The sequence below is a fragment of the Malurus melanocephalus genome, unplaced genomic scaffold, assembly GCF_030028575.1.
Source record: "Malurus melanocephalus ecotype Western Australia unplaced genomic scaffold, MMel_1.1 scaffold_76, whole genome shotgun sequence".
Lineage (NCBI taxonomy): Eukaryota > Metazoa > Chordata > Aves > Passeriformes > Maluridae > Malurus > Malurus melanocephalus.
Window position 1 is genome coordinate 2,334,836 of NW_026623308.1, and position 17,637 is coordinate 2,352,472.

Below are 17,637 nucleotides of genomic sequence, written 5' to 3' on the forward strand. Positions count from 1 at the left end.
GTTCAAACAATTGCCTTCTGACCAAAACATAACTGAAAGCTTTAATCCATAAGGACCTAGAAAAGATGATGCTCCATCTGTTCATCCTAGTACTAAATTGCTTTATAAACCTTAAGAGAGAACTATGACAAGACTTAAACTTTCTGACAGCAATCTYTGCACAGTGCTTGTGCTTTATAAGYTGCCAGTTTTGACTTAGCTGAACAACCTTACATTACGCATTTTTTTATTATTAAATAACTCAAATATATTAATTATTGCCATTTTTTATTAATGTTGGCTATAAGTCATATAAAAGCATTGATATGAAAGACTTCAGCAATCTACTATTGGGCCAGGAAGAAACTTTTCCAGATAAGGAGGCACAAAGAATAAATCACAAAAATTGTAGACTGTAGACATCTCTGATAGATTTCAGAGGACTCTCTAATTTCCTTCCATTGTCATTTGTRTTTGTGACAAGTCTTAGTAAATAGAAATGGAGATGAATGTGGCCAATTAATCTCCAGCATGTTTATGTATACTAAATTAATAACAGAGTAGCTGAACTGATATGGTACACAGGAGTATACCAGATAATTCATGTCTTTGAAACAAACATTCTATTAAAGCAGGTATGACATACATATCCACAGCTTTCAAATGAAGGATAACAGCATGATAGAGTTTACTAAACTATTTGGGTGTGCTTTTAGTGCATAACTGAACCTCATGGTTCTTTTATGGTGAGGCATCTCCCAAAATTATACTCTTCACAGCAGTACATTAACTTTGATATTTAAAGTGGTTACAAAGTCTAACCTTTGATCCATCAGTTCAATCTTTGTGAACCACAGATAGCAAAGAAAAACATTTAAAGCTCAAATCAAATCAATTAAGCCAAAGAAGACCCCGAGGTCAGGAAGCAGCTCAGATTGCTACCTTGCATTCAAATTCTTTGTTCTGTCTTGTCAGAGCAAGATRATATGCTGGGTAATTACCCATTCCCTTCTGAAACTAGAATCTAATACTAGAGCACAAAAAGCTTAAACAAGATATAAATAATATTAATTCAATCAGGATTGAATCACAAATAAGTGAAAAACACTGAACTAAGAAATACAGAAAAATTAAAGTTGGAGTAAAATATCCATAGCCCGTCTTTATTTTGCACGCAACAGTTCGAACAACATGATGCATTTTCAACTTCTCTTTTACAATAATAAAAAAAAGAGGAAGATTGGGAACAAATAAGGTCAATGTCATGTTATGTACTACTGATTAACGCCCTCAGTTCTGGACACTGGTTTTGGGCAGGATTTTCTTCTACTGAGACTCTTCCAGTAGTGCCTCAAGAATAGTTTAAGGAGAACATTTTGCTATTGTTACRTACCAACAAAACACTRTATTTTCCCCAATGCTYCAATTCCACTCTACATTCAATAGAMATCTCATTCTATAATAGAAATCTTAATTGGGCCATCCAATARTGAGCATATATCCATTTGAGCACAAAGTAGTTCAGCTGATTTCAGTTCCACAGGGATGCATTTTAGTTGTCTAAACTGACATAAATTAGCTATAAGATTCATAGATATTTACTCTCCACATGAAGCTGATTTATCATTTTGGAACTAAAACCAAACCAAACTGATTCAGTCACAAGAACAAGAAAGTGCATTAAACAAGTCTAATTCCTGGTCTAAAACTACCTGTCTGATAAGACTATGGATAAGCATGTGTACTGATGACCTAGTTAAATTGCCTTCTGTAGGGCAACAGAAATCCAAAAGCTTTTCTATGAAGTAACTACTAGCAAGCTTTAGAGGCCTCCTGACAGTTGAGGGCCAGCAGTGAATCATCACATTATATCCTGCCACACCTGCATTCAGATAAAAATGGGCATGTTAAAAGGAACTCCTCTCTCTTATAGGATTTTCTCCATGCTACAGAATACCTCAAGAAACCACCTGAGTTTGCTTCAGTGCTGCTTTGAGYGGCAAAAAGCATTTCTCATTTCAGCAGGCAATCCAGCTCATATCATCAATAAATTCATTATATTATATGGTTATTTCYTGCAAAGTATGAAAGAAACTTCAGCAACAGACACATCTGCAAGAATTGCTGTTGCAGGCAGTTCAGAACAACATGAACATTTGCTTTGATCACTCACTGGCAGTTGYTTTTGGTAATCCAGAGAGATCCACAAAAATCACATCTGAGAGTGTCAGCACATTAATTAATTCTCCTGTGTCTGTCTTTTGGCAGCCTAGTAAATAAAATYAGCATGGAAATATGGCAAGGACCTATGCTTGCTGTACTGCTTTTCAGAGTTGAGGAGCAGTTTCCTCAAGAAATACACCAGGGCGGCATGAAAGCTGCTAAAAACAAATTTTTAGGACTGTGGGTCACCTAACAAACCTGCAGTCATTAAAATGTTACTGCACRAAAACAAAAATACAACTCATCATGTATAATTTATTACTTCCACTTCCCATTTCCCTTGCATTTCCTTGCCCAGTCATGTGTCTCAAATTTGACCAGTATGCTTTAGTCTGAAGAGGAAGAACACAAAATGTCAGTGCACTAAAGGTTGCCCCATCACAGAATCCGAGAGGGTATAAAAAATACTATACTGTGAAAATGACAGACAAAACAGTTCAGTGAGTTCTGTGCAAGGCTGTTTGCCAGTGCGTTCAGCCCTAAACTGGGATATTTCATACTTTCAGCATCACTAATTTCAGCAGGTTATATGAAAAATTAAAAACATGAAGAAAAAAAACCAGAGAAAATAGACACTTAAAACAAAACTTTGATATCAACAACACTCTTTTCTCATTTCCGCACTTCAAAGGCCAAAATGCACTGGTCATTATTACTCTGGGATGTGCAAGGAGGCAAAAYATGAGTGAAAAACAGACACTCTTTGGAGATGCTGGAAGCAGGAGTGTGATGATCCTGGCCAGGAGAGCAYTGTACRTCCAGGAGYCAGAGGTTTACWGTAAACTGGACCAGGCTCATGTCTRTGCTGTGCTGCCTCCAGGCCTGGGTTGTGATGGACAAAACCACTGGAAACAGGATTAACTCCAACATCTCCTTGGCACAGAGTGTGGATGATTTCACCACCTGMATGGCCTTGCCTTTATCTAGAAGCATGGCAAGGAGTGAACCTCTCTTGTGAATATCCTTTATGAATAGTTGTGTTCTTGGAAGAAAAAACTAAACTATCTCAATCAAAGAGGATCTTCTGTCCACAGATGGGATCTGTGCAGCCTGCCATGGGACAGATCCATCCAGGGTCAATCCAATGCTGTGGGAATGTGGGCATCATGGCTTCTGATTTACTTGCTGTCTCTGTTGCTCTTTACTCTGTCTTTTTAAAACATTAAATTTATTAAGTTGTTTTCAGGCCTTTCTTACACAGATTCAGAGAAAAACCCAGCACTGATTGGCCAAAGGGTGAAACCAAACTGCAAACTCTGTGTTGCATTGCAATATGTTATAGGTGGGTGACAATACTAATTATATTTCATTATAAAAAATTGTAAGAAAGATGAGGCGATAATATTTTTATTTTGTATTYGTGTATGCAAAATACAATAAAAATYGGAAAAGGTTTTATTGTGAGGTTTCTTAAAGCAATTACGGCATTGTGAAAGATGCCTCAAAGTCAGAAGCAAGAGGAAGAAATAAAGGAAAAGGTATGAAGGGATGACACAGCTAGTGCTTTGAAAGTAACTTGAAGACCTGCTCCTAAGAAAAAAAATTCACTGTGATYCTTCCCTGAAGACTCTCAGATGTTATATAAACGTTACTAAAGCATCCCTGGAAGCAGAACTCTTAAGTAAGATAAACTAATTAAAAGTAACAAAAGGCAGCAGAAGTCCGAACATGATACATTTGTGCTGTCTMTGAAGATGAAGAACTGTTCCTTTTCTTCTTTTTGGTATGTCATTGTTCAAACATTAAAAATACATGTAGCTGTAGACAATACAGAAAAAGAAGCTTGCCTCGTTATTTATGCCTGAAGAGTTTCACAATAATTGCTCAGGTTTAAACTTGCCCACTTTCGGAACARAAGTTTCATCCCAATCTTTTATGATAGTTACTCATGGCACCCGTGGCTGCTGCCCTGCCCTTTTACTGCTCCTTCTTTATATGACATGGTCATGCCACAATACTGCAAAGCTTCCCTGCTGCCTTAATAAATTCTTGTAGGATTTCAAAGGCACCGTGGGAGTTTTCAAAATGCAAAACCCCTCTCGCGTGTTAAAGGCAGAAAAACAAGGTGCCAGCTCTGCAGGTGAAAGGTGTAGTGGAGAATAAATAAGGGTAGGACGAACAGAKGGGAAGGAGTGGTGACCAAAGAGCCTTGAAAAAAAWTAAGTATTTCACTTTTTTGTCCCTRGTAGCACCCAATTTCTCKCTCTCTTAAGTTCCTTTTGGTTGCGCTCTTCTTAGAAGCAGTRTGTATTCACAACTTCCTTTCACCTGCACCACCTTTGTGTGCATCACCAAAGCGATTTCCAGGAAGACCCTTTTTTCCCCTCTGGCGATGCACCATTCTCGTGGTGTCACAGTCCTCTTTGAGGCCSGTTTGTCCCCCCGTCTCTCTGAACTCTGTCGGTGTGTTCACGCGTCCCGTCCCGGCCGAGGGCGCTCCCCGGGCAGAGCGGAGCCCATGCACCCGCAGCCCGGGCCGCCGCGGCGACAGGCACTCACRGGATRCTTAGGGTTGGAAGSGATCTCTGGAGATCATCTAGCCCAACCCCACTGCCSAGGCAAGGTCATCTAGAGCAGCTGACACAGGAACGCATCCAGAGAGGGAGACTCCATGACCTCCCTGGGCACCTGTTCCAWTGCTCTGACACCCTCCATGTAAAGTTCTTTCTCATGTTGRGRTGGAACTTATGTTTTAGTTTAGGGACAYTGCTCCTTATACTCTCGCTGAGCACCACTGAAACGAGTGTGACACCAGGCCGCAGCGGGCACAGGACAGTACCTGCGGGGTCGCAGGGGAGTCACTGTCCCTCCCTGGGCAGAGCGGCCGCCGCCGGCTGTGCCCGGTGCGGGCCCGTTTCTCTGAGGGCGGGCGGGCGCAGCGCCCTCGCCGGGGCCTCGCTTCACCCCCCCCCACGCTTTTCGGGCGGTCTGCGGCGAGCTACGGACCCCCGAAGTGGCCCCCGGTGGGGCCGCCGCCTGGCCAGTCCCGCTGCCGGTCTCAGTCACGGGGGCGGTGCGGCGGCCATGCAGGCGGAGCCCTGTCCCGTCCCGCCCCGCCGGGAGCCCGGGCCGCCCGCCCTGCGCGGCGAGGGGGGAGCGGCGGGGCACCGAGGCGCCGCTGCCGGTCACATGTAGGCGCGCCCGGTGCGCGTAGCACACGCAGGACAGCGGCGGCAGCTCGCGGGGCGAGGCGAGGCCCGTGGTGGGTCAGCCCGCCCGCCCGGGGCGGGTTTCCTTCCGCGGCGGGGGATGCGCCGCCTTCCCGCGGCGGTGTTGGCTTTGTTGCTGCTGTGGCCGCCTCTCCCCCGCAGCCGCCGGCAGCGTGTTCGGGGGWGGGGGTGTCGCTGGTTCCCCCCATCAGGAGTCCGTTGTGCGGGCTGAGGGGCCGGCCCAAAGCCGGGCTCGGCTCGCGGCACGAAGCACAGGCGGCCTTGGAGGCGGGGGCCGGGGTCGTCTCTGGCCTTTGGGAAGCGCTGTGCTCGCTTGCTGTTGTGCGTGGTTGCCTCTTCCTCCTCCTCCTCCTCCTCCTCGTCCTCCTCCTCCTGTCGCTGTTGCCCTCCCTGCAGCAGGCGCGGCGCTGGCCGGTGCCCGCAGGTCTGAGCGCACCTTTCCCCGCAGGCAAGGAGTGCAAGCTGGCCGCGACGCGTGAGCCTGACCCGCCTTAAAAAGTGTTTAATTACCGGGGCCGGAACGAGCCGCTCGATTCCAGGCGGACCTAGGGAACTCCGGTGGTTCTGCTGAAGTTCTGACTGCTTGGGACTGTGTCTGCCTGCTGATCGGGGTGAGATCTSGCACGAGCTGTGGGTAAGCTTATTCGGAGCGCCTGGGCTGAAAGAAAATCTTTGATATAACAGAACTAAAATMTGTGCGGAAAACAGCCAGGAGATGCCTAAGAACGAGGATTAGTTTAAGTATTGTTGCCTCCGGAGTAGTATTGAATAGATGTGTTATTGCAGCTATGTTAATTGCTATTAAACAAACAGTACCTTGATTTTAGACAGGTGCTGCTCACACAGGAAGACTGTGTCATAGAAGCATGTCCAACTTCTAACTTCTACAAGCCTTTACCCGRAGATTGAAACAACTACTTTTAGATARTATCACTCATGCTTCTAGTAGAGCCACTCTTTCTTCTTGGAGCAGCTCCTRTCAGTACAATGTGTTGTGTGGGTTTGTAGACAGGTTCTGTCTGTTTGTGCGGTTTGGTGCATTTTGTCCGCCTTCTTTGCAAGTATCACGTCGTGATGTGTGCRTGCTGGGACACGTAAGAAATCTTCCTGAGCAAGTTCCGTCCTTTCTTGCAGGAATCTAATTTTCATTGCTAGAGGGAGMTCTGTTGAAATACTAGGTAATGTTGTGCTTTTTGCCAGCCTTACTGTTTGTCATGAGTAGAAAGCTTCCTATSCAACTGGTGGCTACTGCCTCAGAGCCGTAATGTTAAGTTGGCCAGTGCTAGTACTGCTTCTCCAGCTTTTCTACCTGTTCATGAGTGAAACCCACCCATATTTTGCGTGTTGTGTATTGTCACTGTTCTGGGCCACATACATGGCTGGGAGGATTCAGCAGGAGAAGATATAKCAAAACAAAAGCCAGTGGGTCTTACGAGTACTGCCTCATAGTCAGGGATGTACTTTAGATCTTYGTAGACCACTTYGAGAAAACCAGCTTTTTTCTGYTTGGGCTTTATCCTAGCWGTTGGGTACAGTTGGTAGTTTGTATATTGGTAGTTGGGTGGCCTTTTGTGTTGAAATATCCTGCAAAACTCCTTAAGCAGATGTGCAGGCAGAATGGTAATGTGTGCTTTCTGTATTGGAAACAACCYCTGTGTGAAGACCGACTCTGTTAATAGCGTGACAAGAGAACTCTGGCATAGGTCTCATAGAAGAAGATAAAAGCAGAGCATCTTAATGCTATTTTTTATACCTTCTTAAAGGATAAGATTCAATTAGCAGTCAAGTACTGCTGTGGTAGTCCTAATGAGTTCAACAGAAGTGCCTTGCRGTCACATCTCACCTGCAGAGGAGATGCTAAATAATGTTCTGTGGTGTTGTGTGATGGTGTGCCAGTGACTGTGGACTGCCATGCAAACCTTTCAAGGGCACGAGGTGTAAACAGAGGCTGTGAAAGGCAATTTAACCTTTATCAGATGATTAATGGAATAAGGTAATGATGGCAACAGAACTCACTCAAAGAGATGTGTTCTTTCTTAAGTGGCTAGTAGATTTGCATCGAGGCAGCACAATTCATATACATTGATCTGCTAGTGGTATCTTAAGGCTAACAACTCTGAACTATGGAGTTTCTCCCTCAGTGCTGATGGCCTGGCTTGGTGCCTCAAAACTGGTGGGTGGGGATTTTGGAGCTCTCTTTATGGTGGGTGATGGGACCAAGTAAACTGTCTGCAGAAGAGTATAGGTGTAGTTTGTACACTGCAAGTGAACAGCACTTGAATCCCTATGTATTGGTTTGTTTCCATACTTWAAACTTGTCACTCAAATGTGTGTTGGTTTCTCATCTCCATTATAAAGCAAATCTTGTTGTTTTAAATAGGATTTACAAGAGTATAAAAGGTTCTGTTGAAAGTCTCTTTGCTGCCAGCTTCATTTAGGCATGTCATTTAGCTCCTTAGTTAGACCTTTATGTTCTTTATCACTTGTCTGGCGGGTAACTGCATGCAAATTCGCTTTCTAGCCCCAATTGTAGGAACACTTTCACGTGAGTGATCCTTCTATGATTAATAGCCAGACAATCACTCTTMTGCATCATTGCATGCTTCAGCAATTTTCAAAGTGTATTTGAAATTGGAGGCTTGGGCTAAACATCAAGGTCTTTGGGGACTAAACTAGTGAAGCATATAGTCCACATTACTGTGCATGTTACTCTATTGCTAATGTTTTCTGTAACAGTACAAATTATTTTGACCTTAAAACTATTTGGTGGTAGAAAAACTATGCAAGTAATTTTATATAGTGATTCAACTTTCTGTGTATCTTCAGCTGTTTTAGATTCTGCTCGTGTACATAACAGGCCTTGCTGCATACAAGAGTTGTTTGTTTGAATCAGYATCTTGGTTTCTTTCCCAAGCAGACTTTCCTTCCTTCTCATCAATATCGAATGGAAACAGCAGGTTTTTAATGCATTGAAATTGCATTGCTATTTGTACCTGCTAAGTATGTGGGATGTTGACAAATGATACAGGGTAATGATAGGAGTGTGTTTCTCATCTGAGAGATGGCTAAAGCAATACTGTGTGGGAGGGGGTGAAAATGAAGAATGAGCTTTGCTTTATTTTCTTTTCTCCCCATGATGTTTAAGCCAGCAAAATGGCTCTCACTCTTAGCTTTGGTTTGTTCGATTCTCAGTCCCACTGAAACTGTATCACTCAGCTTCAGAGATAGTATTACAGGATGATAATACATTAACATACATAATTTTGGTCGTTCTCTAGACACTGGTAGAACTGATTCACTGAGGAGAATTATACCTGCCCAAGTGAAAAAATGTGCTGTGTTGCCTACACAAGTGGATAGACTCTTGTTCAAAGGAGAAAGTAAGTTTAGGGCTTGAAGGACTGCTAGAAGAACTAGTACKGTTTTGTTTTGTTTTCTGGTAGAACTGAAAAGCATGCATGARCAAGAGTGCTGACTAAYCACTTCTGGAGAAGSCATTTGTATCCTGTGTCTTTGATAGGTGRCTGATCCAGTCTGTCCTTCTGAAATATGCTAGAAAGGCTTGCGTAGTCTTTGTCAAATTATTTTGAAACAGATTCTCTCTTTCCCTTTACTGAYTGAGGAAAAGGTAGGGAAACCTCTCTTTGCTGTATTGTTAGCTCTTTGGCAGTCTGTCCTATTCTAGATTTCTGCCTCAGTCTTGAATATTAGAGGATCTGTCACTGTTACAGGTTTTYTGTTTCTTAGCCAGTATTCTCACTGTCTCTTTTCTTGCTGCGTGGCTTCTTATCTTACAGTAGTTGAAGAGCTCCCTGCATCTATTTAAGCTCTGTGTGTGGTGCAGTCAAGCTGCCTGTCCAGAACAGCAGAAAGTAAACAGTTTGTGGGACCAATCAGAACCTCTGCTAATGTAGGAAAGCTAACTATGTGAGACCAGTAATCATTAACTTATTGCAGGATCTGGTAAACCTAGTATTGAAAACTAAATTTGGACACAGCTTCTTGTTGTATCAACAGCAGTGAATTGTCTATAGCAGCACAGTCTTTTGAAGCTGTTTTTAAACTCTTTTCTGCTTGGGCTTTATCCTAGCAGATTGACACCTCTTTAAAGCAGAGTATTTAAATAGGGCATTGCTGTATCTAGGACTARTTGAATTGTAGAATCATAGAATCATAGAATAAAGCTAAGTTGGAAGGGACCCAGCAATTTCATTTGAGTCCGGATCCTGGCACTACACGGGATGTCCCAATAGTCACACCATGTGCCTGAGAGCATTGTCCAAATACTCCTTTAACTCTGTCAGGTTTGGTGCTGCATCTACTTCTCTGGGAGCCTGTTGCAGTGCTCAGCCACCTTCTGGGTGAAAAACATTTTCCTGATATCCATTCTAAACCTCYCCTGACTCAGTTTTATGCTTTTTTCTCGAGTCCTGTCTCTGGTCATGAGAGTGAAGGGATCASTACCTGCCCCTCCGCTTTTCCCCATGAGAATGTAGAAGACTACAGTGGGGTYTCCCGTCAGTCTCCTGATCTCCAGACTGAACAAACCAAATTACCTCAGCCTCACTTCACAAAGCTTCCCCTCCAGGCATTTCATCATCTTCGTTGCCCTCCTTTGGACACTCTTAATGTCTTTTTTATATGGTGGCTCCCAAAACTGCACACAGCACTCGAGGTGAGGCTGCCCCAGCACAGAGCAGAGTGGRACAATCCCCTCCCTTGCCCAGCTGGTGATGCTGTTCCTGATGCCCCCTAGGACRAGGYTGGCCCTCCTGGCTGCCAGGGCACTGCTGACTCATGTCCAACTTGCCATTTATTTGGGGCCCTCAGGGCCCTTTTCGCACTGTTACTCTGCAGCTTCTCGTTCCCCAGTCTGTACACACCTCCAGGGTTGCCAGCATCTGTCCCAGATGCAGAGTCCAGCACTTGTGCCTGTGAACTTCATAAAGTTGGTAGTTGTTTTAATGGCATTAAAAAGAAAAAGGCAAACCAGATTGTAATTTCAGTGTGGAAAAAGATGGGTTAAGACATCACTCGCAACTGTATTCTTCAACAGACCTGGTAAGTAGCAGTATTGCTTGCCCAAAGGTCTGAGGCTTCCTGTCTAGTAGAGAGCTGTAAAATAGTTATGTTAAAAGGTTTTGTTTTCTCCATTCTTTGAAAGRTGTAATACCATTTWTTCCTTTGCAGTTCAAAAGCRATKGTAGGATTAGAATTAATTAGTGATRTTTTACAGTTSTGTGTTAASTTCCTTWTRTTGTACTACTGTGTTTTTTAAAGATAAGGTCTTTGTRTGAGACCCTGATTCCCCTCCAAGTCAAGGTTGCAGGGGCTCAGATACCCAAGCTCAAGAGATGATAGCACTAATCACTGATGGGTATCTGACACCTCCATGCAAAGAGATTCTGTTCCCCAGGGTTGACAGCCAAAATAGCCGTCAATTAATTTGTTAGTAATACTTGGCCTAATGGATGTACATAGATACTTTTTTTCCTTTGCTGTTGCCTTTGGAAACCTTAAGGGATATGGGTSAAAGCCTTGTAAGAAAAAAGCAAATGCTTACTGGTTATGCTTGTAGCAAAGCTTGCCTTGTTTGTGGCATAGAGTTTCAGCTCCCAAGCCACCTTTAGAACCTAGAAAACAGAGAAGCAAGCAAACATGGGTATTTGGTTATTTAACTGCTTTGTATGAGGAATTTTAATGCTTCTTAGTAGCTTGGGTGCTGGRCTGTTGCAACAGCTTGCGCATTARGTGTGTTCCACAGAGAGAATAGTTRTCTTCCTCTTACMGGGGTTAGTATTAAATAACAGGGAAAAGTGATGTAATTTTAAGCCATAACTTAGAGCAGTATAAGAGAGTGCCAAATTTGTTCTTTTATATCTTTTATTAGAGATGACTACAGAAGCAGAGCAGCAGCTTCTTCATGATGCTAGAAATGGAAATGCTGAAGAAGTTAAACAGCTGTTGGATACCATGGACAAAGGAGAAATAAGCTTTGATATCAACTGTAAAGGTTAGTAAACTTCCTMAAATGTTTGTAATCTCACTGTTGAAGTCACATGTAGTGAGTGATAGTGATAATGTAGTGTGCTTTCCTTGCAATGCTCAGTAGAGTAATAAACAACCCCCTTAAACAGCTTTTACCCTGTGACTTAAGGGCATACTTGCATAGGGGAGAGATAATAAAAGGGTATGGATAGTTGCAGTGTACAGAAAATCTCAGTGTAAGTCACAGCACTAGAAGTCTCAACAGGACGAAGAATCAGTACCTCATTTTGCCTGTGTTTGTGCTTGTACCAACTTCAAAGCTTTAGAATACTAAACAAAACAGACTGTGGTGCCTGGGCATGGTTTAGGGAGGTAAATAGCCTGCATCACAGCTGCAGAGATTATATCACACCAGTCATTTGTGCTCTGCTTGGTGTGAATTTGTTTTAATGTTACATTTTTTTAAGCCTGTGTTTTGTTATCACAAAGTAGGAGCATTAGATTTCTTGCCAATTTAGAAAATGTTTGGAACAAATGTCTACTTTTTACTATTAGTGGAATATTAGGTTACTTGGGAAAAGAAACTTAAACTTCTCTTCATCTGTGTCTGGGTCTTTGGCCAGCACTGAASTTCTGCTTGTATGTAGCTTGTTAGCTACAGTTGTTGTAGTGGTGACTCAGCAACTTACTGTGCATTAAAACATTAAACAGGATTTGCAAGCTTGCTAGCAATTGCAGACTACCTTCTTTATTATTTTAGTGACTTTATATTTCTTTTCATTTAAATGAGTGTATTTCTGATTTTTTCCAAAAAGTGGATGCGTATCCCACTTTTTCTACCCGGGCTGATATTCTGTTGTTCAACATTTAACTGTTCAGCAGCACTGAAAAGAAAATGCTACAGAAGGAGAAAGGAGAGATCAACTGTTCTTCCTCTCAGCCATAACAGAAGGGAACACCTTGCCCTAAAGGGCAAAGATTCCTGTTACCTGAAGAAGCTCTATYCCTTTCCCAAGTCTCATTCTTAATCACCAGCTTACTTATCCTTTTGTTTGACTACTCAGCCGTGTTTGTGTTTTCTCTGTGGTTAATGTACTCACCTCAGAAAAACAAGTTGTGAAACTGAAGCTCTTGCTACTTCATCTTTGGGGAGCTTGTTCATAATTTAAAGGGGAATCAAACAGACCTTGATGAAGCTGAAGTCCTCCCCACTCAGAAGTATGCTCTTGGTAAATATTCAAGACATGTGCAGTACCTGAACAGTTGGAATAGAAGTATGTAAAATTCATGCAACAGTGCCCATCAAGAAATTCCTGATGTCTCCTGTGCTTAGAAGAGATTTCAGAGTGTCTGTTATGTGTTCTTACACATAATCTGAAGTTAAGATAGCATAATGAAATGGCATAATCTGCAGTCTKTTGTGTCAAACAAATAAATGGGTCTTTGGTCAGAAAGTCTGCAGCATAGGAGAGACTCAGATAATGAAGGGAAAGATGGTGCTTAGCTGTTTTTCTAGTTTAGCAATACATGCCAGCTAGTTAATGCTTGCTAATGGAAGGTCTGGGAAGCTAGAGGGAATGTGCTTCTGATATTATTTTTAACCTAAACTAGTTCTGAATTGGAATCTGTTCATGGTGAAATCTAAGCTTTGAAGTTTCAATTCTTTTAAATGTTAGAGGACACAGAATTGTAATGTTATCTGGGGGAGCTGCTCTAGTTGTGTGAAACTTCAGAGTTAAATCTCTGTTCTTCTGCAGTCACTTTTCAGAGACTTACTTGTTTCACTCTGCTCCCATAGAGTATTCTGCTGTAAATCATCTAAGACAAATGCAGGCCAAAGAGCCTGTGCTGTATTCTGTTTCCTCACTAGCCAAACCACTATGTCTTTCTACAAGTTCTGATCTGTTGGATACTATCAGATATTAATTGCATAACAACCTGATGACTAAATAAAACACACACTGGTGATTGTAACTGTCTTTTTACAACCCTCAGTCTTCCTTCTCTTCCTGACAGCCTCTTGTTCTTCTGTCATTACCTTGGATAATAGATGTCCCTAGAAAGTCAGGGTATGGGAATGTCTTCRGTGCTGTAGCAGTTCCTTCAGGATTTGCATCTGATACAGCAGTGACACTTGGCTTGGAATAAAGTGCTTCTGGAGCAGRTGGAAGGCTGTACTGGAGGTAGAGTAAACTTCCTGCAGGGTGTGCCTTGGTAGCTGTAAGTCTGACAGGTTAATGTGCCTGGGTGTCAAAGCCTATCTTCAGCATCTTGTCCTTGTCTTTTCATCATGGAGCTATATCTGAGGCTGTGTGTGCTATATATTCATAAGTGTCAAGTCTGACAACAGTGATCCTAAACATTACAATTTCAGCCAAAGTGGAGGAAGAGAAAATGAATTCAGGATTCCTGTACTTGCTCTGGTGTGACTGTTTTATATATGTACAGTCAGTGTTTGCCGATAAGCTGAATTTGCTTAAGGAAAATCCAGCCAAATGATCAGAACTTCTCTTTTTGRGTTCCTCAGTTCACTGGTTTGGAAAGAAGGTATCTATAGTAAAACAGTGCCAAACCCAGGTTTCATCCAAAATGATCATGTTTTCTAAGGCCATCAGTTGTTGGCTCATCCTCCTTAAATATGCTAAGAAAATAGCATATCTAGAAATWTGCAAAGAGAATAATCTCTAAAGTAAGGTTAACCGTCAGTAGTGTGTTATGGCAAAATATACATTTGAATGATTGCACAGTGGTCTAGCAGTGCACAGCTGGAAAATGACTGCCTACCTTGTCTCCATTCTCTAAACCAATGGCAATACTTAAAAGTTAGAGTTAACTGGCCCTAAAGCAAAGAGATGAGTGTAACAGGGAGAGGAATTATGGTTTKTGTTGGAATTACATTATTTCTCCTATCCTTGAATTCTCCCCAGTTTAATGGTGTCATGATTTAAAATATTMTAAAAAGCTACAAACACTTGTGGTCACTTGAAGAGAAGAAACACCTCAAAARCTCGAGAAATAAATGGTCAGCTAACACCAGAAATGCAAACATTCAGAGTGGATGCAGAACAAGGGCCTGTTCTTACTTTATTCAGTAAGAGCTACAAATCTGGACTGGTTCCTGGTTATTTTTTTCATGACTAAATTCCTTGGCAGCAACACTGTCTTGTCAGTGCTGGCAACTAATGACTGTTTTGGACTAATTGTATGAATTCAGTGCAGCTCAGATCCTTTTTGTGTTCTTTGAATGAACCTTATTCCCAACTGCACCAAGGCATGAGTGATATTCCTTTAGTATGTTATCCAACATAAATAGCCCCAGAGTTAGTGATCCACACAGTATTTATCTTTTGTTGTACTTTGGTTTGTCAGTGACATAGGGTAGTAGCTCTGTTGTGGGCCAGGCTGTAATGAGGGAAAGATCTAAATCTGGGGTTAGAAATAACAGGAGTTGAGAAGAAAGAGAATCAAATTACAGAAGAAATTGTCAATAAAGGGCAGAAATGTTAGCTGGAAAGAGTTACAAGAAATAGGAAAATKTTTCAGTTCTGAACCACATTCTAATGTTGATTTTTAGTATGAGAGCAGAARAGATGATGAACTTTCAAGATGAACTGTTTGTTTTCCCTGGGCTTGTGGTTGTTTCCTCAGGGCAAACTTATGTTGTGCATGTTCCATGCCGCAGTATTTGAGGTTGTATGACAGGGTAACACTTAATGGTGGCTGTAATTTCAAAACAATTTCTACTGCCTTATTTTCATTTTTCTTCCAAGTACAAAATGACAGCTTTTAGATCACACTGTAATGCTGTGGGTCTGTTGCTTAGTAAAAACAAAGCACAAGTTRCCTTTGCTTAATACAGTTGAGTGTTGCAGTTGGTAAGTAAAGTGAGTTGACTTTAGTAATCTCTAATGCTTTAATATCTTGCTTTTAAAGAAGTGATTGTAGGAGASTTGTTGAATTTCATACAGCCAGTCCTCCAGGTCATTTTAAAAATGCTCTTTAAAACATAAATCATATTTCCCTATACATGGTCATTTCTGTATCTGCTTCTTGTCTGTGCTTTATCATTCTGCAACTTAGAGCTGTCCCTGATACATGAGTTCTAYTGTGCATAAAGATTTCAAAGCACGTTACCAAATTAGGCTATCTTTTAAAAYTTAGTAAAGCACAAGACAGCAAAAAAACCTGACAATAAAAAGCATCAGCATAAGGTCATTCTACCTGCTTTATTTTTAATCCATTGTTTGAAAGATGGGTTGTCTTCTCATTTGTGTGAAGAAAATAAAATTGTGTAAACCAGAGAGTTTTTTGATAAACAAGACAAAAAAGTACTTGCATGTGTCATTTTCATAGTGAGTGAAAGTAAATTAAGTTTTCTTGCTAGTGTTGAAGGGTGCTACAGGCGTACAAAAATTTTATTCTCAGTCAGATTGCATTACTTTCTTCTTTCAGAAAGTTGTGGGGGTTTTTTATGTAAGTTTTTGAGGGTTTGGTTTGTTGGTTTTTTTTTTTTAAGATTTGAATCCAGCATTCTAAAACTGCATCCTGATTCAGTAATTTAAATAATATGAATAGTATTGATGTTTCCAACCTCTGTGCTCCTCTGCTACTGTGAAGAGTGGTCATCTATGTCAGCCTCCAAGCACRTTACAACATCTCTTTTGTATTGTGTGATCAAAACTTAATTTACCTGTTTTGTCTTTTAGGCAGAAGTAAATCTAAYATGGGTTGGACACCTCTTCACCTTGCTTGCTACTTTGGACATGCTGTTGTGGTAGAGGATCTGCTGAAGGTATTATTTCTATTCTCCTCTGTGTGTAAGGCTAGAAGCATTTAGTGTTTGTTCAAATTTTGTGGTAGAAGAAAGGAGGCTTTGCAGAGAGGCAGAGTCACTCCTACAATTTATCTATATGAAACAAATGATTGTTGTAGCATTAAGATAGGTCTGGTTTAGAAGTACCCACAGTAGTGAGAGTGGAACTCTATGCAGTAGCATACAGTCCTTACTCTGAGCAGTTTTTACAATTACGGTACTTAGCTTTTCTTTTCTTAGAGTGTAACTCTCTATATATAGGAACTAAAGATGTGTAGTATATAGGTATGCACTTGTGAAAGCTCAGTTTTGTTGACGCTTATTGGGTATCTGTACATAATAAGGCAGCATGTGATTCTAGTAATGAAATTACTTCTACAGTTTGATGTTGTTTACTGTAGTACATTAARTACTTAAGTTTAGGCAATTTCACTTAGTGAGCTGTAGAAAAGTCTGAAGTGTCTCAAATGCAAAAAACTTGCGTTATCTAATTCTATGTTGCACATGGAAGTACACCCAGAATTTTGTGCAAAGTAGCTTGTATGGTGCTTTTTCAGGCCTATGCTAACATAGTTTGACTCATTATTTCTTTCCAACATCTTTGAATTAGTAAACTGTGTGATGAATTTTGAAACTATGGACTTCTGTCATCAAAACTGATGTGTTTGCATAACAACTGCAAATGCAGTGGTTATGTGGTTTCTGACTGYTTTTTGTTTGYTTTWTTTTTCTCTMAGGAYAGCTTCAAMCAACCTTAACTATATTAGACCCTCTTTCATATTTGAAAGATTTTGCCGTAGATGGCAGGAGTGTGATAGGCAGCCTCAAGAGCAAAGCTAATCTAAAATTGAATTTCATTAAGAATAAAAACTGCCAGCCATAGTCCAGACTTTAAAAGAGGAAACAAGTTTCAGATTTCTTTGARAAATTCTTCTCTAGCCTACACACTTGCTCAGTTAATAATGCTGTGTTCAATTCAAGCGGGCTACTTAAAGCAAAAGGTAAAGTTTTTTCACTTAATGCATTTATCAAGCATCCACCTTCTAGAGTTGGAAGAGTATGTGTAACTTCATACTTTTGTTCCTTTGATAGGGCTTTTGAAAGGGTATTACTTAAAGAATAAGGTGAGAAATAAGTGATGTTGTGCASTTCTGAAAGCTAGGCATGTGTAAGTGTGTCTGTGTACTTGTGCCTAGATTKTGTGCTCAAAGAGCAAGTGAAGGAGGCATTATGAGAAACAGAGCTCTGGAACTGGTCAGGTTCATCAGTTAACTTCAGGCAGGCACCGTGGCTTAATCATGTGATCTGAAGATATGTGATGAAGTTAAGTATGCCCTGCTCTCTTTCTGACCCTTTGAGAGGTTAGGTAAAGTGGTGTAGAAGAAATACTTAATGAGAGGATAGGGTTTCCTGGAACAGTGCCTGGTGCAGTGTGGCAAACACTTCTCCTTTCAGATAAAAGGT

The 17,637-nt window shown here is 41.4% G+C and overlaps 1 protein-coding gene across 2 annotated transcripts in view; it reads left to right on the plus strand.

Moving 5' to 3' along the window:
- The first annotated feature begins 5,324 nt into the window (after window positions 1–5,324).
- The window catches only part of OSBPL1A (oxysterol binding protein like 1A), a 76,741-nt gene continuing 64,428 nt past the window's right edge, over window positions 5,325–17,637 (plus strand). Inside the window, exons 1-4 of one of the 2 annotated variants that reach the window (XM_057367253.1) lie at window positions 5,325–5,404; window positions 5,821–6,006; window positions 11,263–11,385; window positions 16,067–16,152. In XM_057367253.1, the coding sequence (XP_057223236.1) occupies window positions 11,265–11,385; window positions 16,067–16,152 (207 nt within the window). In that variant the 5' untranslated portion in view covers window positions 5,325–5,404; window positions 5,821–6,006; window positions 11,263–11,264. Of the gene's footprint in view, window positions 5,405–5,515; window positions 5,694–5,820; window positions 6,007–11,262; window positions 11,386–16,066; window positions 16,153–17,637 lie in introns of those variants that run through there. The other variant, XM_057367254.1, reaches the window with a different exon arrangement.